General features: G+C 44.9%; 1 protein-coding gene across 1 annotated transcript in view; it reads left to right on the forward strand.

Annotated features, from left to right (window-relative positions):
- SUDS3 (SDS3 homolog, SIN3A corepressor complex component) overlaps positions 1-23090 on the forward strand; it is a 43716-nt gene that overhangs the window by 12608 nt on the left and 8018 nt on the right. The window contains exons 5-10 of the mRNA XM_025403172.1: positions 2174-2193; positions 3431-3587; positions 14202-14297; positions 15304-15365; positions 15529-15550; positions 17259-17364. Coding sequence (XP_025258957.1) covers positions 2174-2193; positions 3431-3587; positions 14202-14297; positions 15304-15365; positions 15529-15550; positions 17259-17364 — 463 coding nt within the window. The remainder of the gene's footprint in view (positions 1-2173; positions 2194-3430; positions 3588-14201; positions 14298-15303; positions 15366-15528; positions 15551-17258; positions 17365-23090) is intronic.

The following is a 23090-nucleotide window of genomic DNA, read 5'->3' on the forward strand; positions in this document are numbered from 1 at the left end:
GGCTGGTCTCGAACTCCTGACCTCAGGTGATCCGCCCAGCTCCCCTTGGCCTCCCAAAGTGTTGGGATTACAGGCATGAGCCAATGTGCCCGGCCCTCATGTGTTCTTTCACATTTCCCTCTCCTAGGTAAAAATGCAGAAGAGCTCCTAAATCAGTCACGACTTGAGCTTTAAAAAGCACATTCTTTGCAGAGATGATCCACCTGCTTTAGTGATGTCTGGCTGCTTTAACTAAAACCACTGCCACCTCTAAGTGCTAATTGTCATTTTAGCTTGTTGGTGCGAGGCATGATTTCTCGGAATGGCACAGAACTCCAGCTGTCTGGCCCACTTGTGCATGGTACGGGTCTGAAGTTGTTACAGGAATGATCACGTTGGGTTGGGTGTGCCTGGGTTCCTATGCCCAGCAATTCCCAGTGCCAAAGCGGGTAGGATTTCAGGGGCTAAACAAATAATGAGTGGCTTGTCCCTTTCCTCAATTAATTTTCTCTGTCAACAACTATTAATCAACATCTGGGCTTTTAATCTGGGGTTCCTGGAACTGTCAGCATTCTGTGGAGTTTGTATATGTCCTTTTTTCTGGGGAAGGGATTCATAGCATTTGCCAGGTTTACAAAGGGGCCCATGGTAGACTGAGAATAGCACCCCCTGGAGAATCTTTGTGGACTGTATGCACAGCCCCGTGTCACCCAGGAAAGAGTAGAAGCCATGAAGCAGTTTTACTTCAAGTTGGTGCGGGTTTGTAGACAGGTTTGTACTCTTTTGTAAATCTGGTGGTGAGGGGAGCTGCTAGGTAACGGTTACTAATCATCCGGCACATGGTAGGTGTAACTAAGTTGTTGAGTGCTGTTAGATGGGTGCTTTAAGGCATCTGAAGGGCATGATGTGTGAAGAGTCAGCAGGAAAGGCCTCAGGAGGGGGCTGCATTCGGTCAGGAATTTGGGAATGTGAATAGGAGATCAGAGGGCATTGCGGGGGCAGACACCAGTGTGAGCAGAACTTGGCGACCTGACAGTGAAACCCCAGGTGTGCCTGGAGCCTCTGTCCTGTGGATTGTCTGTGAAGGTCCTTCCTTACCACACATAGTCCTTCATATAGTGCTTTAGAAGGGGGTCTTGGCCAGATGTAGTGGCTCACGCTTGTAATCCCAGCACTCTGGGAGCTGAGGCCGGTGGATCACCTGAGGTCAGGAGTTCAAGACCAGCCTGGCCAACATGGTGAAACCCCGTCTCTACTAAAAATACAAAAATAAGCCAGGCGTGGTGGTTCGCACCTTTAATCCCAGCTACTTGGGAGGCTGAAGCAGTAGAATTGCTTGAACCCAGGACGTGAAAGTTGCTGTGAGTCAAGATCATGGCACTGCACTTCAGCCTCGGTGACAGAGTGAGACTCTTTCTCAAAAAAACCAACCCCACCAAAAAACCAGGGGTCGCCAGCCCCCAGGCTGCAGAACACTGAGCTGCCTCCCTTCACCCAACGCCTGACCCCCTGCCCTGTCCCAGTCCGTGGGAGAATTGTCTTCCACCAAACTGGTCCCTGGTGACAAAAAGGTTGGGGACCACTGCTTTAAAACGTCATATCCACTCTGTTTCTGGAGTAATTACATTATTTCTTCTTGACCCATCCTGCTACTGTGGGGACTGTTGGCGGCTGGACTGAGTGAAAGAAGGGATAAGTTTATTTTGCCAGGGGAGTTTCATTCCTGCTGCACGTTTTTTACCCTCAGGTGGAACTGCCACAGCTGGTATGTTCAGGGCCACATTTTTTTTTTTTTTTTGACCAGGTTTCGCTCTGTCACCCAGGCTGTAGTACAGTGGCACAATCTTGGCTCACTGCAACCTCTGCCTCTCAGGTTCAAGTGAGTCTCCTGCCTGCCTCAGCCTCTCGAGTAGTTGGGATTACAGGTGCCTGCCACCATGCCTGGCTAATTTTTGTATTTTTAGTAGAGACGGGTTTCGCCATGTTGGCTGGCTGGCAGGGCCACATTTTAACTAGACTTGAGTACTTCTTGCGTCCTTTCCCTTCGTGTATACCAACATTTCACTGATGAAAGCATTTGCTCTGTGTAACATGCTTTCAGAAAGCAATTACTGCTTCTAAATGAATGCTAACATCACTGTCTAGAAAGGTGGCACAGCCTAGCAAATCTAATTACACTTTTTATCTCTTGCAGAACTCTTCCTCCAGCTGGAAGTAAGTACCACAGATCTTCTGGGTTTGCAGGCCCTTTCTGAGACTGGCATCTTGCAGTCCTGATCTGGTGGCTTTTCCTTCTATCACCAAGTAGATGGTTTGGAAGCCTTCACCACTGTTCTGTTTGACTAAAGGACATTTGGTCTCAGCTCAGACATCCTGTCTGGTCATTTGTTGTTGAGCAGCCTCTGCTTATCACAAGGGAATAAGGAATACTCACCCCTCACTGCTTATTGACTTTTATCCCGCATTAGAGCTGTTTGGAAGTCTCTAAGTTATAACGGCCTAATAGTTTGATATTGGTCCTTGAAGCAGTTCAGTCTCTGAATCGGCTCAGCGGTTCTGTTTTACAGCTGCAACTCTCTGGGCCAGTAAAAAAAGACAGATTTCTAATTTTTCCTTTCATTCTATGGACACCTGAGTGCTGGTTCTGTGTCAGACTCTGTGCTGTGATCCAGAGATGAGGGCCTGTATCTTTAGTGATGTACTGCTCCCAGGGTGGCTAGCATGTGTGTGGGGGTCACTTTTGGAGAAAGTCGTGGTTTTTCAGAGCCACATTATTGGAACCCACTTTCCTTAAATCAGTTTGATGCCCATAGTCACTCAGCTGGAAGGATCACGTGATCAGCCTGAAGTTATACTCAAGTGAGGTACACACATCCCTAGCCCACCACAGGCCCCGATGTCACTCACCACAATGGCGAGATTTGAAAAGCAGAGGCATATACAACTTTTGTCTTAGTATAATATCAATATTTGTGTACTTTGGGGTTCAGACACTTACTAAATGATGTTCCATTCTTTTGTTTTGCTGTATCAAAAATAATAGTAACTTATGCTATCTGGCCTCAATATCTTGTGATTATTTTTTGAATATACACAATGTAGAATCTCCTATTTCCCTTTGAAGCTGTGACTTCATGAGCGATTATTTACTCCCTTTGAGAAATGTGTTTTAGTATAAAATATAGGATGTGGACGAGAGAAAAATATCTGCGTAGCAAGTGAGGTATACTCAAAAATAAGCAAAAGTCATGTGGGTCTGATTTTACACATTCATTGGAAAGCTTGCTCTCAGACACGCCGTTACTGCAAGCGTGTGTGTGAGAGGGAAACTCTGTGTGTCATGTTTCCAGCAAAGGTGTTTTCTTTGCTGTTGAGGACAGGGCTAGACTTTGAGTTGGAGCCATGGCTTCCAGGGCCGTGTACTCCCAGCCTGTGTTTCTCTTTTGCTCAGACTGAACAAGTGGAACGAAATTACATTAAAGAAAAGAAGGCAGCAGTGAAAGAATTTGAAGACAAGAAGGTTGAGCTGAAAGAGAACCTGATTGCTGAGCTAGAAGAAAAGAAGAAAATGATTGAAAACGAAAAGCTGACAATGGAACTGACTGGAGGTAGGAAGGCCCTATGGGGTGGGATCCTGGGGGTCCTGAGCGGGGCTGTGAAGAGCTGTTCCAGTTACTTTTGTCTTACATCTCAAGAGCAGAGCAAGGTGGAGAGTGGGTTTTGACCTTATAAATGAGAGTTCCTCCTCCACCTTCTATTGGCTGTGTGACCTTGGTCAAGCTGCTTAACTTCTCTGAGTCTGTTTTCTCCTCTATGAAATGGGGCTGATCATACCCTTTCACAGGATTATGGTTAGACATATGAGTGCCTAGTACAGTGTCCTGTGCATAACAGGTGTTCAATAGTTGCTAGACTTTTAATAGTAATGGCAAGCTCTGGCTTAGGCTCTACTTAATTCCTGGGTCCGCTGCCATTTGTATCTTGGTTATGTCCCCACATTGCTTACCCAAGTCCCCCGTGGTGATGGGAATCCCTCTGCTTTGTTTTTTTCCGGTGTGCCTTAATTACAGAAGAGGTATTGTCTTCCTTTGACCTAGATGTAAGAACAAAAGCTTTTGGCTCTATCTTCTGTGCTATTAGATCTCTCCTGCCAGGTGTTACTGTGAACATTTCAGAAAGACTTGATATGATTCCAACAGGATAGCTAAACTGAACTATTTTCCCATGGAGGTAGGAAAGTTACATGAGACTCAGAGCCAATCCCTTTCTAACCTTCTAGGATTTAGTAATCCACATATGGGAACTCAGCAGGTTGTAGGCAGGTTTCAGGGAGAAACAATATGGGCCGACTCTTCTGTTGCCATATGTAGACTGATGATTCCTAGAAGGATATAGGGAATTGGCTTGAACTCGCTATTTTGGAACTTGGCAAATACTGCAAGGCAAGTCAGTGGTGAGTTTGTCACTTGGATATGGAGGTGGCATGCCTTTCTGTACATCCCCAAATTTAACTCTTACAATTCAGAAAGTGCTGGGGCTCTGGCGTGTCTGATTTTAGCAGGGTTCCATAGGAAATGCATGCAATGTTTTTGTGGATGTTCTCAGGGCTGACTTTGAAATTAAAAGTAGCCAGTTAAGATCTTTGTTCCCCTCCGTATATTCCTGGTGTTGTGAACCAGCTTGGCCTTCTGACTGACACAGACCTCTGGCTCCAATCCTCATGGTACACTTAAGAGAATGTGGTTGTGCCTGAGGTGGGGTCTGACTTTTGAAAAATCTCTCCTCTGTTAGCTTCCTTGTAGAAAGACTTGGCAAAAGAAGTGAGCTCTTTGAAGGCCTCTGAAAGCAGCTGAGAAATTTTTTTTTTTTTTTTGTGAGAATGGATGCCAAAACACAGCTTCAGCCAGTATAGTCTTATTCTTGTGGAAGTGCTTATTTAATTAGACCAGTAGCAACGTGGTACCTTGTCTGGTACCAGTCTGCCTGCCGGCTTTTGGACCTGCACACCATTTCCTTTGATAGTGGCTGTGACTGGCATCGATGCCTCATTGCTGTCTGCTAGAGCCACCAGATGTTTGGGAGCCTTCATTAGGCTAGTGGGAAATATTATCCGTTTATAGCTGCTCCCTTTCCATCTGTGGGAAAGGGTATCATCACCTTACCTGTGATTTGGCATCCTAATTATTGACAAGCAATTGATATTGTTTGGCCAGGCAGTTTTACAGCCAGAATCTTAACTGGGACAGGAGGCATCCTCAGTGACTTGAGGCTGAGCCTGCCAGGGTAGAAAAGACAAATAAATGCAGGGAAATCATTTGTAACGCAATAAAATTGATTACAGAAGTGTTTAAAGCTAGCCATGGGCATTAAAGGTACGGATGTCCTTCCTCAAGCCATTTGGTACCCTTGGTGTGGAAAGCACTGCCAAGGTAATGATGGAGTGTTGGAAGACAAGGCGCTGGAGCTAGAAGGGTAATTAGCATTTCCACAGATGGTGCTGCTATGGTGTTGGATTAAAGGCTTGATTTCATTCCTCTAATTGAGTGACTTAGTTCACCTTTGTGGATTGATGCCCAATATCATTGTTGCCCAGCTCTGCCCTGAAAAGATACTTTTTAAAGTCTCCGTTTTTGGTTCAACATGAACATCTCTTGAAAAGCGAAGTAGGATAAGAGGCTGATGAGAAGCTTGGTCCAAATAACCCACCGGAAACGGGTGTATTTGGCGACCTGCTCATTCCCACCATGACTTAAAGCGTTTACAAACCTCCATAGGAATTGGCAAGAGGTACTGTTTACCGTCCAAATCTCTTGTGGAAAACTTAGGGAAACTGGGTTGTTCGGGCAGAAATGAGTGATTGTGCGTAGAGAAGCTAGGATGAATTATGGTCAGTGCAGCCCAGCTTCAATGTGTTAGGTCAGTGGGGTCTTGATAAAATGCGGATTCTGTTTCAGCGGCTTTGGAGTGGAGGCTGAGATCCTGCATTTCTTTCTTTTTTTTAAATTTAATTTGTTTTGTTTTTGGGACGAAGTCTCACTCTGTCGCCCAGGCTGGAGTGCAGTGGTGCAGTCTCGGCTCACTGCAACCTCCGCCTCCCGTATTCAAGCGATTCTCCTGCTTCAGCCTCCCAGGTAGCTGGGATTACAGGCATACACCACCATGCCTAGCTCATTTTTGTATTTTTAGCAGAGACAGGGTTTCACCATGTTGGCCAGCTGGTCTCGAACTCCTGACCTCAGGTGATCCGCCCACCTTAGCCCCCCAAAGTGCTGGGATTATAGGTATGAGCCACCGCCCCCAGCCGAGATCCTATATTTCTGACCACCTTCCCGGGGGGGCACTGATCCTGCTGGCCAGAGCACACTTCAGTAGTGAGGTTATAGATACACTTGCCTGAGGGTGAGATTTCTATGAAGCAGAGGCCAAGACTACAAGTAATCCAAATATTCGATGAGAACTTTATGAGCTTTAAAATGTGGGGAGCTTTACCATTTTTAATGTGTTTTTCTTTCTCTTACTCTTCTCTCCTTTCTTCCTGTAGCTCACTATCTGCTATTTCCTTTTCTTTTGTAAGTTCTTGCTCACCAGGGGCGTCTTCCAATCCTTAGGCTTCCCCAGTGAAAGCCACCTGTGACCCTAGTAAAGACTGTGAGTTTCCTTTAGAAGATGGTGGTTTCATGGCTGGTACCACGAGTCATAACAATGTCAGAATAGAAGTCTGTTTCCCAAGCACTTACACTGAGCCAAGCATTACATAAATATATTAGGGCTAACTTTGCAGGCTGATAGACCAGGGCTGAATCCTGGCACTGTCACAGATTCAATTCTGAGGTAGGGTTTTCTCATTTGGCCAGGGGATGATAGAACCTTCTGCAGAGGGTAGCTGTGACGTGAGATGAGACAATGCCTGTTAAGTTGCTTCAGAAAGTAGCTGGTTCACAGGGTGAACACTCAGGGATTGGGAAGTTGTAACCTCACTGAGTTCCTGCAGCTCCCTTTGACCTTGGGGGTATTGCTTCTGATTTTATAGATGGCAGAGGTGGCTCGGAGAAGTGGAGCCATTTGCTCACAGTCCTTCAGTGAGACAGATAGTGGTTAAGCCAGTGTGTGTCTGGCTCCAAGCATATTCTCTTCACCACCACTACTATTGACTCCCTGCAGATACCATAGATACATGTGGTGGCACTAAGACTCACAAAATTAGGCTAATGAGTAAAGTCTCTGTCTTCCTGGAGGCTATTTTCTGGTAGAAAGCTGACATAGCTTCCTTGACTTCCCCCAAGGTTATGTGGTGTTGAGATGGAGGGCCCCTAAATAAAGTTAACAATTTGACAGGCTCGTTTTTGACTCATTGGTATATTTAAAGACAGGGTCTCACTCCAGTTGCCAAGGGTGGAGTGCAGTGGTGCCATCACGGCTCACTGCAGTTCGACTTCCTGGGCTCAGGTGATTCTCCTGCCTCAGCCTCCTGAATAGCTGGGATTACAGGCATGTGCCACCTTACCTGGCTCATTTTTGTGTATTATTTTTGAGACGGAGTCTCGCTCTGTCATCCAGGCTGGAGTGCAGTGGCGCGATCTCGGCTCACTGCAAGCTCTGCCTCCTGGGTTCGCACCATTCTTCTGCCTCAGCCTCCCGAGTAGCTGGGACTACAGGCACCCGCCACCATGCTCGGCTAATTTTTTTGTATTTTTTTGTTTAGTAGAGATGGGGTTTCACCATGTTTTTTTTTTTTGTTTTTTTTTTTTTTTTTTTTTTGAGACGGAGTCTCGCTCTGTCGTCCAGGCTGGAGCGCAGTGGCCGGATCTCAGCTCACTGCAAGCTCCACCTCCCGGGTTTACGCCATTCTCCTGCCTCAGCCTCCCGAGTAACTGGGACTACAGGCGCCCGCCACCTCGCCCGGCTAGTTTTTTGTATTTTTTAGTAGAGACGGGGTTTCACCGTGTTAGCCAGGATGGTCTCGATCTCCTGACCTCGCGATCCGCCCGTCTCGGCCTCCCAAAGTGCTGGGATTACAGGCTTGAGCCACCGCGCCCGGCCGGGTTTCACCATGTTAACCAGGATGGTCTCGATCTCCTGACCTTGTGATCTGCGGGCCTCAGCCTTCCAAAGTATTGGGATTACAGGCATGAGCCACCGCTCCCGGCCTTTCATTTTTGTATTTTTTGTAGAGACGGGGTTTTCCCATGTTGCCTAGGCTGGTCTTGAAATGGGCTCAAGCAGTCTGCCCGACTTGGTCTCCCAAAGTGCTGGGTTTACAGGCGTGAGCTACCACATCTGGCTTTTTTACTCATTTTAAAACCCTGCCAGGCGCGGTGGCTCACACCTGTAATCCTAGCACTTTGGGAGGCCGAGGCGGGCGGATCACAAAGTCAGGAGATCGAGACCACGGTGAAACCCCGTCTCTATTAAAAAATACAAAAAATTAGCCGGGCGTGGTGGCGGGCGCCTGTAGTCCCAGCTACTCAGGAGGCTGAGGCAGGAGAATGGCGTGAACCCGGGAGGCGGAGCTTGCAGTGAGCCGAGATTGCGCCACTGCACTCCAGCCTGGGCAACAGAGCCAGACTCCATCTCAAAAAAAAAAAAAAATCCTAAGATATATGTGGTTGTACTACTATAGGAACAGTAAATTTCACACCTATGCAGTAGATGCTAAGGAGTAGCGACTTGGGTGTCAAGACAAGGGGAAGAGGCCCCACACAAATATCTGGAGAGGGAGAATAGAAGAGGTGACCTGGATTTTGGGCAGAGGGGGCCTGTCCTCAAGATGTTCTTTGCTGGTGCTGGCACTGTGGAATCAGGTCTTTTAATGCGCTTGAGGGTGCAGAGAGGAAGGCTCGACTGGCTCGCTGTTTATTGCCTTCCCTTCATAATGGGCAACTTTGGCTTTAAGGAGATTGGTCCTTTATTCCTACTCTGATTTGGCCTCCAAAGACCTAACAATGATTCATGTGGATTTTTTTTGTTTGTTTTTTGAGACAGAGTCTAGCTTTGTCGCCCAGACTGAAGTGCAGTGGCGTGGTCTCGGCTCACTGCAACCTCCACCTCCCGGGTTCAAGTGATTCTTCTGCCTTAGCCTCCCGAGTAGCTGGGACTACAGGTGTGTGCCACCACGCCTGACTAATTTTTGTACTTTTAGTAGAGATGGGGTTTCACCATGTTGGCCAGGCTGGTCTTGAACTCCTGACCTCAGGTGATCTGCCCGCCATGGCCTCCCAAAGTGCTGGAATTACAGACGTGAACCACCGTGCCCAGCCCTAACATTCATTCATATTCCCCTCCCCCACAAACCTTAGGCATTCTTCTGTTACCACTGCAGCATTAATTTGCATCAACGTTGATGGCGCCCTCCATCCTGCTGGAGAAGGGCATGATGTGTGCTAGGATTGCTCTGGGCTGCTAGTCTAGCCTGTGGGTCCCTGCCCTGGTTTGGAAGTAGTTGCCAATCTGCTACAATGTTTAATCTGCAGTGGATTTTCTTTCTGCCACTTATGTCCCATTTCTTTTTAAAGAAAATTTCCTTTTTAAATTTAAAGTACATTTAATTTTTCGAGATAGGGTCTTGTTCTGTCACCCAGGTTGGAGTGCAGTGGCACAATCTTGGCTCACTGCAACCTCTGCCTCCTGTGCTCAAGTGATCCACCGCAGCCTCCCAAGTAGCTGGGACTACAGGCACCTGCCACCTAGCCCAGCTAGTTTTTTGTATTTTTCTGTAGAGATGGGGTTTTGCTCTGTTGCCCAGGCTGGTCTTGAACTCCTGGGCTCAAGCGATCCACCCTCCTTGGCTCCCCAAAGTGTTGGGATTACAGGCGTCAGCCATTGCACCCAGCCTTATATTCTTTTTTTTTTTTTTTTTTTTTTTTTTTGAGACAGAGTCTCGCTTTGTCGCTGAGGCTGGAGTGCAGTGGCACAATCTCGGCTCATTGCGAGCTCTGCCTCTCGGGTTCACGCCATTCTCCTGCCTCAGCCTCCCAAGTAGCTGAGACTACAGGCTCCCGCCACCATGCCTGACTAATTTTTGTATTTTTAGTAGAGACAGGGTTTTACGTTGTTAGCCAGGATGGTCTCCATCTCCTGACCTCATGATCCACCCGCCTTGGCCTCCCAAAGTGCTGGGATTACAGATGTGAGCCACCACGCCTGGCTATATCCCATTTTTTAAGGATGCCCCTTTGAATTGCTGCAATTAATATTTTTTCCAATAGATAAATATGAGCTTGTTTTAATAGTTAAAGTATGTTGAATTGAAGCTTTTACTGCTATTGTACACTGTAGGCAGGTATGCTGTTGGAAATGAATGAATAGGCCTAGAGAAGTGCAGAACAAAAGGCCAGCCAGTAAACTGGTAGTTGTATGTAAATTGCAGGTAATTTATCAGGAATATCTCTCCAGAGGGACTGTGCTGTAATGACTCTACCACCTAGCATTGCTTCAACCTGAGCTCCCATTTTTTAGATGTCAGAACCAGTGCTACCTGTGGTGAGGGGTGGGGCGAAGGGGAGGGCCTGTATCTCTCAGGTTTCCTAGTGAGTAGAACAGGAGGATTTGCACTATTAAAGGTCATATTGCATGGTGGTTTGGAGAGGAGTTGTATGCCTAGTCTTGTTGCTTATTTGGTGTTTTCTCTCACATACACTCTCGCAAGTCTGCTTTAAATGCTTGATGTTTAATTACATAAATAGCATCTCCACTGAAGCAAACCTATGAGGAGACCTCTGGGTCAAAGAGGGGTTCTAATTTCAGCCAGTTTGAGTTTTTTTGTGGTTGGTGCATGATGTCGGAGAGGAAGACTGACTGCATCTCTGCTCAGGTGTCTTCTCTGGGGTTGTCACACTCCAGGGTCTGAACTTCAGTTCTGGAAGTTTGATTTTTGTCAGTGTAGCCAGATTGAGCGTCTTGGGACTCTTAGGGGCCAAACTCTTGGGAGATTGATGGTGAAACTCAGGATACCAGCTCGTTGCTTACAGTGAGAAATAGAACTTCCAGGCACACTCAGACCCAGGTTGTCAGGCTCCATCCTATGAAAAATCCACTTTAGAAGCCAACTAGGCAAACCTGGCATTAGAGCAAGGTGACTTAAGTGGATAATCTTACTATGTCTGTTGGGGCTGTGATACATGTCGATCATGTCCTCAAATCATGTCTTCCACCTGGCCCATTGGCCAGGACTGCTCCCTTCTGTCTCCTCTTTCCCAGATGGAAATGGAGACGGAGACATGCTGGTAAGTTTTAGGGGCTTCTCCAGAGTCTCTTCCTTCTGCGAAGTAGTCTTTTTGGATAAAATTAATCAGATTGTTGCTGTGACTAGGCTAAATAGAATTTGATTATATTTTTTGGTTTGTAAGTGATACAGTTATGATTTTCAGAGTTCAGTGGCCGTGATTGGCCTTTACTTGGCTTACATCCATCATGCATTGTCCACCCTCCCCACTCCCCAGTCTTGGCAGCCTGCAGAGCAGAGCACACTCAGCCATTCTCTGGCAGGCAGAACATTCCATAATGTTCTCGGGCTATGTGCTTTTTCTTTGGTGCTCTCTTGGGTTGGGTGAGCTCCCTTTACACTTTATTTTCCAAATTAGGTGTCAATGTTGTACAGCCTCACAGTTGACATCAGCTGCTTTCGACTATGTAACTTCTTTTCAGCTCTTTGTGCCTTGAATTTTAAAAAGGATCTTTGTATAGTTTTTTCCTGCCCGAAAATATAATAATAAAAACTAGCATTGATAGAACTCCCGTTATGCCAAGCACCGTGCTAAGACTTCACATGTATCATCACATGTAACCCTCACAGCGCACTGTGGGGGAGGCATTATTGATACTTCTGTTCTCTAGGCGAGGACACTTGAGACATATAGCACTTACAAACCTGTGTTAGGCCACACAGCCGTTGCAGGGATTCAGACGCACATTTATGTGACACTCCAGGTCTTAACCATGGTGCTGTGTCGCTGGCCAGTAACTAACTGGAGAAGGCTGGCACCTCAGCATAGGGTAGGAGATTTTTTTAGGGAGAAGCCTTCCCCACTTGTTTCTGGTATGTGTGTGTGTTTTTACTTCCAAGTACACTTTTATAAATATTCATTAATTAGGTCTTTGGTTCTTATTTTACCTCTATTCCATTCATAGAAAAAAAAATTAATACTGCCCAGCCCATTTCTCTGAAGAGCAACATGCAGAAGCCTTCTCTTTTTTAAATTTTGTGTGGCACATGTATGACATGCTCTAAGATCCTGCACACTGCTTGGTAGAATTTGCTGAAGCCGCCCTGCCTGCTCTGCTGATTGTGTGCGTAATCACAAATTAACCTCGTCCCATGATCAGGCTTGACCTCTTCTACCCATTCTGCACAAAACATTATGCACCCCTACTGGTCCGGACTCTTGCTAGGTGTTGGGGTGAAATTCAGACATCCAAAGGGGGTAGGTAATGACCTGTACACAGTGGCACTTGGTCTACTTGAGGTTTGTATAGATGCTCTGGTTACTTGGAGGATGGAATGAGTCTCTGCCTTTGAAAGCTGTCACAGAAGGGAGAGTATTGAACTGACTCTCAAGGGGTATTATGTAGGAGTTTGCTGGGCAGAAAAGAGGAGGGTAGGCAGAGGACAGCCATGCAAAGACTTGAAGACGTAAAGTCTGGTGCCCTTGGGTAACAGGATAGCTAAAGGCTTGCACACAGTGTAAGCATGATTGAAGAAGAAGGGAGGAAGACCAGAAATGAGGCCTGGCTTTTATCCTGTGGAGAGTGATAAGCCACTGAAATATTTAGTAAGAAGATGGCCGGGTGTGGTGACTCACGCCTGTAATCCCAGCACTTTGGGAGGCTGAGGAGGGCGGATCACTTGAGGTCAGGAGTTTGAGACCAGCCTGATCAACATGGTGAAACCCCATCTCTACTAAAAATACAAAAAAATTAGTTGGGTGTGGTGGCGCATACCTGTAGTCCCAGCTACTTGGGAGGCTGAGGCATGAGACTCGTTTGAACCTGGGAGGCGAAGGTTGCAGTAAATGAACATCGTGCCACTGCACTCCAGCCTGGGTGACAGAGTGAGGCCCTGTCTCAAAAAAATCAAAAAAAGAAATGTTTAGTAACAAGAGTGTTATGCAAAACGATCTGATTTGTGTCCCAGGAAGATCACTTTGAGGGAGGGGAGGATGGACAGGACATGGGAAAGAACACTGAAGGCCGTGGAGGTAACCAGTGGAAGGATGAAGGCATGAAGTGGAGGTGGAACCAACATAGCTGGTGAACCTCATGCCTGGGTGAAGGAAGACAAGTCACAGATGACAGATTTGTTCTCGCATGGAAGAAGGGTTAGATTGGATGCCCCTGAGACACAGGAAAAGAAGCAACCTTGGGAGGGGAAACGAGGAGAACTGAGTTTGTGTGGGGCCTGGAGAATATGTGGTATCAGGTATCTATTGCCATTCAGAAGGATGTGTGGAGCTGAAATTGGTGATTGCAGATTGGTTGGGATACAGTCCGAAAGGAACTGACTGGACCCCAAAGATCACCAATATTCAGGGAGCAGACAAGTGAAAAAGGACCCCGAGGAGGCAGGTTCACCTTGTGCACCATGGCTTGGGAGGAGCGATTCGAAGGCGTGGGGAGTCGGCAGTAGTGTGAGACCGCAGAGAGGAGTGCAGAAGGGAAGGAGGCTTTTATTGTGAGCCCTCATTGTGTCTTCTTGATAGTCAAGTAGCTACAAAAGGTTATAAAAGAAAAAAAAGTCTGAGTCTATAAATGAAAACTTCATATAAAAACGTTGGCACTGAGGCCAGTGGCCTCTAAAAGAACTTTTTATACCCGTGGACTTCGGCACACCCACCCTCCGTGGGAACTGCAGAAATTAGCTGAGATGACCTTCAGGTTCCTTCCTATCCTGAGAGCCTGCGCCTCTGGGCTTCTTAATTTGAGGGAGAGGAGGAATATCCCCTAGGATATGAGGGTGCTGGAGAGATGCCCACAGTGGCTGTAATGCTTGACAGCAGGGCTGCATTTCTGAGAGGGGTGTGCACTTAGGGCAGCTGGTCTGAATCTTCCAAGCATAAACACTTTCTAAAATCTAATGGGGTGTCTGGCTACAACCATGTGTAGAGCAAACATCCCCAGTAAAACAGTTCTGACTGGGTGGCTGGGGGGCAGATATTCTTATACTATAGAAATTCTTAATGACTTCAAGTGGGAGTTGGATAGATTTAACCATTCCATTCTTGCCACAGATTCTATGGAGGTGAAACCTATCATGACCAGAAAGTTGCGGAGGCGACCAAATGATCCCGTCCCCATCCCAGACAAGAGGAGGAAACCTGCTCCAGATATCCATTTACATCAAGCTGTAACCACCTTTCTTTCTTAAGACTGTGGAATCCTGTTTATCCGTTTGCTAGGGTATACCTGGCCGTTGTCCTACAGAAATAGTAATATTTAATTGGAAAGCATGTGTAAAATGTTTGTCCAGGGGTTGGGGGTTGCTCATTTTATGGGAGTCCTCATTTGCTACTGCTTTTGGTGGGAGAGATGTATAGAGAGTTGTGATTTGGAAAGGTGCTTTGCGTGCAAAGTTCAGCCTGGTTTTAATGCTAACATCCAGATTCAGGGGCATCTGAAAACCTGATGTGCCTTAATTTTTTCACCTGTAATTTTCCACTTTCCAACCGTAAAATGAAGGCAGTAATATCTACCTTTATGTATCTCCTCTGTTATCTATGTCCATAATATAGTGGATTGCAAACTGTTTTTAAATTAAAGCAAATGAGGTTTCAGTCAGACATGAAGCAGCCTTTTGATCATAAAAATGGTAACGGAAACAGGAAAGATGGAGAAGTGTTGTTTCTGTTCCTTTCGAGGAGATGGTAAATAGCTGTCTGCCCAAAATGGCTTAGTCATTTGTGTGCCGTCAGGAAAGGGCATAACTTCAGGTTGCTTCCCCTTCACAACAGGATTTAAGTTGCTGAGGGAAGATTAGCCTTACCTTGGGTGTGTGTGTTTGTGCAAGTCTTTAGATCTTTGGAACAAAAGCGCTTTATATATTCATGATGAAATTCTTATTTTTACTGTCTCCTGTGCTGTATTATTGTAGATGCCTAATGAAGCTCATTCCACCTTCTCATCCTAGCAGTGGGGGATGTGAATTCTTTTATGTATTCAAGTACCATGACATTTAGTAGGAGAATCATAAATTTCTAAGAAGCAAACTGTTACTGTAGAAACATCATTTAACAAAATCACACTTTGTAAATTCTAAAATACTGGTACCATTTTGTTGATTACTCTTTGCTTGGAAACTGTACTTTTCACACAGAGTCCTTTAACTCTCAACACCCCAGCTAAACTATTTGTTAACAGATGAACAGATCATGGAGGATCTGAGAACATTAAATAAGGTACAGTTTGGCTTTTTTGATGTATTTGAAAACTCAGGCTTATGTGGTTTTTTGCTTTCCTTTGTTAACATGTTACTTGTTAAATCATTATGATACTTTTGACACCTGAAGTTGCATCTGAAATGATTTTCTCTAAGATTTTTTGTTGTTATTCTTCCTACAGCTTAAGTCACCCAAGAGACCAGGTGAGTGCATGATGTGTTGGCATTTGTGCAATCTTTTTATCATGTTGTTGGAAAAGCATGTACCTGTCAGGAAATTGTTGCAATTTTCAAAAATGAAACGTTTATCATTTGCCTAAGAGTAGACATCACAAAAACTGAAGGGGACCTTAACTACACCCCTCCCTGATTTCTTTTTTTTTTTTTTTTTTCTATCCCCTGGTTTGTTATTTTTATTTTTTTCTTAGGGTTTATTGTAAAAGGGACATTTGATTGGCTGGTAAAGGTTTCCTTCTGTGTACGCATCAGGCATAAGATTTAAATACACATCCATTTCTGAAAATGAAACTAGGATTTTAAGTATTATTGGCTTTCTAAAGCCAAGTCCTAGGCAGTTCTGCTCCAGTGGCTTTTCATGGCCTGACTCTGGTAAGGCATTCGAAGGCTGCTCTGACTCGCAGTTCATAGAAGAGACCAACCGGCTCAGTATTCATAGTTGTTCCTTCCAGAACAGCACTTGAGATCATCAGTGCTAGTTGCCAACTAGAATGCTGAATTGGTGACATCTTTTTTTGTTTAAAGCACCATGATTACTCACACATCCCTCTACTTCCTGAGTCTTGTGGAAGTAAAACAAGAGTCTTCTTTTTCTGGATAATGTCTTCCTGGGGGCCTCTGTGGTCCACAGAGACCTCCTGACCTTCTGAGGCATGCATGATGGGGAGGGGGTGAGGGAGTTGTGTGAGTGTGTAAATTTAGTAGTTCTTGAAATGATTCCTTTTTTGGATTACAGAGTCTCACTCTGTCGCCCGGCTGGAGTGCAGTGGCATGATCTCTGCTTACTGCAACTTCCGACTCCCAGGTTCAAGTGATTTTCCTGCCTCAGCCTCCCGAGTAGCTGGGACTACAGGCGCGTGCCACCATGCCTGGCCGACTTTTTGTATTTTAGTTTCACCATGTTGGCCAGGTCTCATCTGTTGACCTCGTGGTCCGCCTGCCTCGGCCTCCCAAAGTGCTGGGATTATAAGCGTGCACCACTGCACCCTGCTGAAAATGATTGCATTTTATTTTTTATTTATTTATTTATTTTTTTTGAGACGGAGTCTCGCTCTGTCGCCCGGGCTGGAGTGCAGTGGCCGGATCTCAGCTCACTGCAAGCTCCGCCTCCCGGGTTCACGCCATTCTCCTGCCTCAGCCTCCCAAGTAACTGGGACTACAGGCGCCCGCCATCTCGCCCGGCTAGTTTTTTGTATTTTTTAGTAGAGACGAGGTTTCACCGTGTTCGCCAGGATGGTCTCAATCTTCTGACCTCGTGATCCACCCGTCTCGGCCTCCCAAAGTGCCGGGATTACAGGCTTGAGCCACCGTGCCCGGCCGAAATGATTGCATTTTAAAGAGATTTTCATAATACTTGCCCTTTGATCACCAGGGCTTTAGTCCTACTGTAAGTGACCTTATATATTTGCACATTTGACCTTAATCTTTCTGAAGCCCAGGTGTCTCTTCCATTTGATGAGGTTAATCTGTGCCTTGCCTACTTCCCAGGGTTGCTTTGATTATCAAGTTTAGATGGAATATACAAGAATTTTGCTGAATTCCCATGCATTATTACTGTAAGGGCTCAATGATGATTATTACCACATTCTGATAGTGTTTCAATTAAAGCATGTTAACTGGTAGACTCGCATGTGTTGGTTACATTCTTAGTCATGTAAGTGTTGGTTTCCTCCAGCATCTCCATCCTCTCCTGAGCACTTGCCTGCGACACCCGCGGAATCTCCAGCCCAGAGATTTGAAGCTCGGATAGAAGACGGCAAACTGTACTATGACAAAAGATGGTATGTTATGGGAAAACCTGGACTACTTGTAAAAGTCTCATACCAACCACTTGGAAAGAGGGCTGGGGCTGTTGTAGTTATTTCAAAGCATGGCTGCTGTTAAACTTACATAGTACTAAAAGTAGAAACCCATTAAAAAATGTATTAGCAGTCATTTAACCAATACTTCCGGTAGATCTTTGAAAGCAGTGTTTCCCAAAACCATGTTCTGCTCCCCTTCCTTCTCCATTCTGCTGTCTCTGTACTAGAATTTGCAGGCTGCTATCTTGTATGGTGCCCCTGCCAACTGGGGCTGGGGTGTATGTCCCCCTGTGACCCCTCTTAACTCTGCCCCTGTGTGCTAAAGTTAGTAGGTGCTCTTCGGATTAAAGGATTTTGTGGTCATATCAGTTTGGGGGATGATCATGTTAATTAAGATAAGTGGATTTCTCCCTTGTAGCACCCTTTGGGTCCTGTGATATGCTAATGTACACTGTGAATTTCTAAGATGTTATTAGTTGTGTTTTGATGTCACATACCCTTTTTTCTTACATGATCCTGCTGCAGAAGTGGTCAAGGATACTTGCTTGGGGGAGCTGTATCCTAAAACATTCCTAGTTTGTTTTTTGTTTTTTGAGACGGAGTCTTGCTCTGTCACCAGACTGGAGTGCAGTGGTGTGATCTCAGCTCACTGCAACCTCCGCCTTCCCTGTTCAAGCCATTCTCCTGCCTCAACCTCCCGAGTAGCTGGGATTGCAGGCACCCGCCACCACGCCCAGCTAATTTTTGTATTTTTAGTAGAGACGAGGTTTCACCATGTTGGCCGGGTTGGTCTCGAACTCCTGACCTCACATGATCTGATTGCCTCAGCTTCCCAAAGTGCTGGGATTACAGGCGTAAGCCACCATGTCCTGCTGCATTCCTAGTTTACACTGAAGACTCTTTGAAACCTTCAGACCGCCTAGCATTTTTCATTGGAAAGGTAATGGCAAAACAGTACGGAAGATCCTTAAAAGCTCATACTTTTGTTCATTCAACAAACATTTCTTCTGTATTAACACTTTCTGCTGAGTATGAAATGGATACTGCCATCATTTCTCAGGTCTTTTCATTCTGATATATTTCTTTTTATTCTTTGTCCATATGCAGGCATACTCTCTATTCATTTTAAGTCATAATGGACATATGGTTGGCTTTGCCTTTCCGTTTGGTTATATTGAGAATGTTTTTCTGGGTTACTATAAGGTGTCTGTAATTATCATTTATAATGGCTATGTAATGACCCTTTGAGTTTCAGTATCTAACCAAAAGTTCCAAAATTGGGGTAATGGTTATTTATTTTGAATTCTTAAAAAAAAACCAGCATTGTGTTAGATTGGTTACTTGATAACATTGTACTTGTCAGAAATGCTTAGGGTTCTTGTCATGCCTGAAATAAATCATTTCTACCTACTAAGTTGCAGTGAGTTAATTACCCAGTAGATGCTGGAGGCTCACTTTATCACTAAGGCTGGTCTTGATGACTTCTTCCCCTCTGATTTGGTTTTCTTTGGCCTTCTTCAGAAAGGTCGGTTTGTGTTGTAACATTATGTCTCAGAACACATCGCCACTAGGTGGCAGGTTCTAACAGCTTAACACCGAGAAGGGCAAAATGAGATGAAAAATGTTTCTAATAATGAAAACCAAATAACCTTTAAAGATCAAGCCCACACATAAGAACCATCTTTGAAAATGATGAGATTTATCAGTAACATTTTTACGGATCTATGAGTCTTACAGCCATGTGATATTTCCAGTCATGTTCATTTTGTTAATTGTGTTGCTTTGAATCTTCCTCTTTCTAAGCTTAATCCTCAGACTTGATGAGACATGTCTTGAGGGTGAAAACGCAGTAAAATAAAATTCTTGTTTTTTTAAAAAAAAGGATCCACAGTGTCCGGTGTTTCCTAATGTAAACAAAATGGTCAGATTTGATGTGTTAGAACTCCTAAGCATTTTGAAGGAATTTTCACCATCTTTCTTACATCAGCAGCAGAAATGTAGAAAATAATGTTACTGGATGCATTTTACTTCTTCAGTGAAATTGAAATTGCTTATTCTCTTGTTAAATATACTGTGAGAATGTTATTTTCTTCTCTATTCCGTATACTTTTAATTTTTGGCCTTGGCAGTCAGAGATCATAATGCAGTTGTTGAAGGTGGGTCTTTCTCTTCCCCAGTGACAATTGAGGAGTGTTCCTGGGAATACTGGCTGAGCTGCTCACTGGTGCAGAGCCAGCCTCTGCCATCTCACCAGGCTCATGTTTGGCTTTTGTATCAGTTAGGAGGTTTTGTTTTTCTTTCTTCGGCAGATGTGGCCTGTGGCTGAGAGGTCAGCTACGTTGCTTTATGCAGCGTGTGGAGTGTGTGGAGGGGTGTGGAGTATTTTGGTGCAGCCATATTTTTGGCAGAAGATGTCTTGCTGAGTTTTAAATGACTTCAGCAAAACAAATGGGATTCAGGCATCGCATCTTGGTGTGAATACTTGCCAAGCTCCCTTTCATTTTGAAAGATAAGGATTTTCCCTTTGCCTTGGTCTTATACTGCTTTTAAGGCATTCTATATCATGCTATATAAGTTTCCCTCACATTTTGATTTGGACTAATGACCTCTCAAAAAATACTGTGAAAACGGGTGGACTTCTGTTTTTCTCTCCTCATTTAAATCAGGGGCTGCCTGTGAGTCAGAAATGAAGCCACCCGCTTGCCCAAGTACATTTTCCCCTCCAGCCTTCGGTTGACACAAAAGACTTAACACAGTGAATATTTACCAGAAGAATTGGGACTCCTTGAGGTTCTGTAACATGGACTCACTTATTGGGGAAATAAAGTGTTAATACCAGGATTTCTCAGTAGGATAGAAAATTAAATTGTTTTTCCTACCTCCTTGCCCCACTTGTGTGCCCACCTTCTTAAGAAATTGCTTTTCGAAAATAGTACAGTAGTGGTAATTTCTAGTTTTGTTGGGTTTAATAGTAGAGGTTCAAAGCTTTAAGAACTTAATTGTAGAGATTCCCAGGTCACAATTTCCATTAGTAACAAAGTAATAAAGTCAGTTTGACATTTGGGGCTTATTCTTTGAGGCTATTTAAATATCTTTTTTCAGCAGCTGAGTTGCAGCTTGTGAAACAGGTTAATTGGCCAAAAAAAAAAAAAATGCACAAATTTACTACCCTATTGATGTTGCTTCACAGCACATTTTATATCTAAACGTATTTTTAAATTTCTTCCCCCTTTGATTTTTCATTAGAAATTAAAAAGTAAATTTGTATGTTAAGGTTGTCACGTACTTTTTGGTTTCATCTTTAAAACCCCCCCACATGAACACTTTTATTTTTTATTTTTTTGAGACAGGGTCTCACTGTCCCCTAGGCTGGCGTGCAGTGGTGTGATTATAGCTCACTGGAGCCTTGATCCCCCTGGCTCAAGCGATCTTCCTGCTTTGGCCTCCCGAGTAGCTGGGACTACAGTCCTCCATTACCATGCCTGGCTAATATTTTTTTGATTTTTAGTAGAGATGAGGTCTTGCTATGTTGCCCAGGCTATCCTCAAACTCCTGAGCTGAAGTGATCCTCCTGCCTCAGCCTCCCAAAGTGCTGGGATTACAGGTATGAGCCCTGCACACTTTAATATCTAAGGACTTTTCAGAGAATTCAAATAATCTAATAGATTTGATATCTAGGGAAAATGGTTCCCCAAGACATCATGTAGTGCATGAGGATCCCTTGAAGGTCGCAGAGACTGTGGTTCAGCGGGGACCTGGGGATCAGTTGGTTTGGAAGTTAGCTGCTTTGGGAAGCACGTTGGCCACCTCTACTTTGGAGCAAATGGGGACCAATGGTGGACATTCAGGCCACCACTGTTCAGTGATTCCAGAGGAGGCGGATCTGGGAAGTGGCCACATTCCCAAGTTCCAGACCACTTCTCAGAGGTAATAGACCAGCTTGCATCATTTACTCCGGGTGTTCACTTTTAAGTCAGTTGAATGTGTTGGGTTTGGGTTCAAAGTACAACTGAAGGAAAATACAACGCATCTCATGAGAATTGTTGGAGTCAGCTGTTTTCTTCAAAAGGCCTCTGTGAGGATATGATACACAGATACACATGTAACATGTATTTTTTTTTTTTTTTTTTTTTTTGGAGACAGAGTCTCACTCTGTCGCCCAGGCTGGAGTGCAGTGGTGCAATCTTGGCTCACTGCAGACTCCACCTCCCGGGTTCAAGCGATTCTCCTACCTCAGCTTCCCAAGTAGCTGGGACTACAGGCACACGCAACTATGCCCGGCTAATTTTTTGTATTTTACTCATTTATTTATATTTTTTTGAGACAGAGTCTTGCTCTGTAGTCAAGCTGGAGTGCAGTGGTGCTATCTCACTGCAGCCTCCACCTCCCGGGTTCAATCTGTTCTCTCCCTCAGCTTCCCAAGTAGCTGGGACTATAGGTTCATGCCACCATGCCCAGCTAATTTTTCTATTTTTAATAGAGACGGGGTTTCACCATGTTCGCCAGGATGGTCTCAATCTCTTGGCCTTATCATCTGCCCACCTCGGCCTCCCAAAGTGCTGGGATTACAGGCATAAGCCACCGCGCCCGGCCAATTTTTTGTATTTTAGTAGAGATGGGGTTTCACCTTGTTGCCCAGGCTGGTGTCGAATCCCTGAGCTCAGGCAATCTGCCCACCTCGGCCTCCCAAAGTGCTAGGGTTACAAGTGTGAGCCACCATGTGAACCACCATACCTGGCCAGATTTTTTTTTTTTTTTTTGAGACAGAGTCTCGTTCTTTCACCCAGGCTGGAGTGCAGTGGCATGATCTCAGCTCACTGCAGTCCCTGCCTCCTGGGTTCATGCAATTTTTGTGCTTCAGCCTCCCGAGTACATGGGATTACAGGCACCCACACCGTGCTGGCTAATTTTTGTAATTTTAGTAGAGACGAGGGTTTCACCATGTTGATCAGGCTGGTCTTGAACTCCTGACCTCAAGTGATCCACCCACCTCGGCCTCCCAAAGTGCTGGGATTACAGGCATGAGCCACTGCACCCGGCTGTAACGTGTATGTTTTATCATAAACACAGGAACATAGTGGACATAGTTTTGTTTTTTTGTTAGCAGCATATTGAGCATGTTTCCACACTCGTAATATTCTACACCACATCCATGACCTTTCTTTATTAAAGTGTTTAGAAAGTTGTATTAGAATGACTTGAGGGTAGTTACATTTTGTTTTGTGTCTTTATCTCTTTAATAACTTACAGTCCCTTTAGAATAACTGTGAGTATTCTCCCTCTGTATTTTTATTTTAACCATTACTCAAGACATGACTATTTACATAGGAGAGCCAGCTCAGATGTGAGAGAGAAATCAGGGGAAGGGTTAGAGTGTTAGTATGAACTTAGCTTTTTTCTTAGGCATTGTACAGTTCGGACCTTGTGATAGTACATGTTTAGCATAATGAAGGTCCCCTGCCAGTTTACCAACTCATATAGAGCCGAAAGGAACTTTAAAACTTGCATTTAAACCATTCTCGCTGTTCTAACTGAATTTAAAATTCTTTTTTTTTTTTTTTAAGATGGAGTCTTGCTCTGTTGCTCAGGCTGGAGTGCAGTGGCATGATCTTGGCTCACTGCAACCTCTGCCTCCCGGGGTCAAGTGATTCTCCTGCCACAGCCTCCTGAGTAGCTGGGATTACAAGTGCCTGCCACTACGCCTG

Source organism: Theropithecus gelada, chromosome 11 (assembly GCF_003255815.1).
Source record: "Theropithecus gelada isolate Dixy chromosome 11, Tgel_1.0, whole genome shotgun sequence".
Lineage (NCBI taxonomy): Eukaryota > Metazoa > Chordata > Mammalia > Primates > Cercopithecidae > Theropithecus > Theropithecus gelada.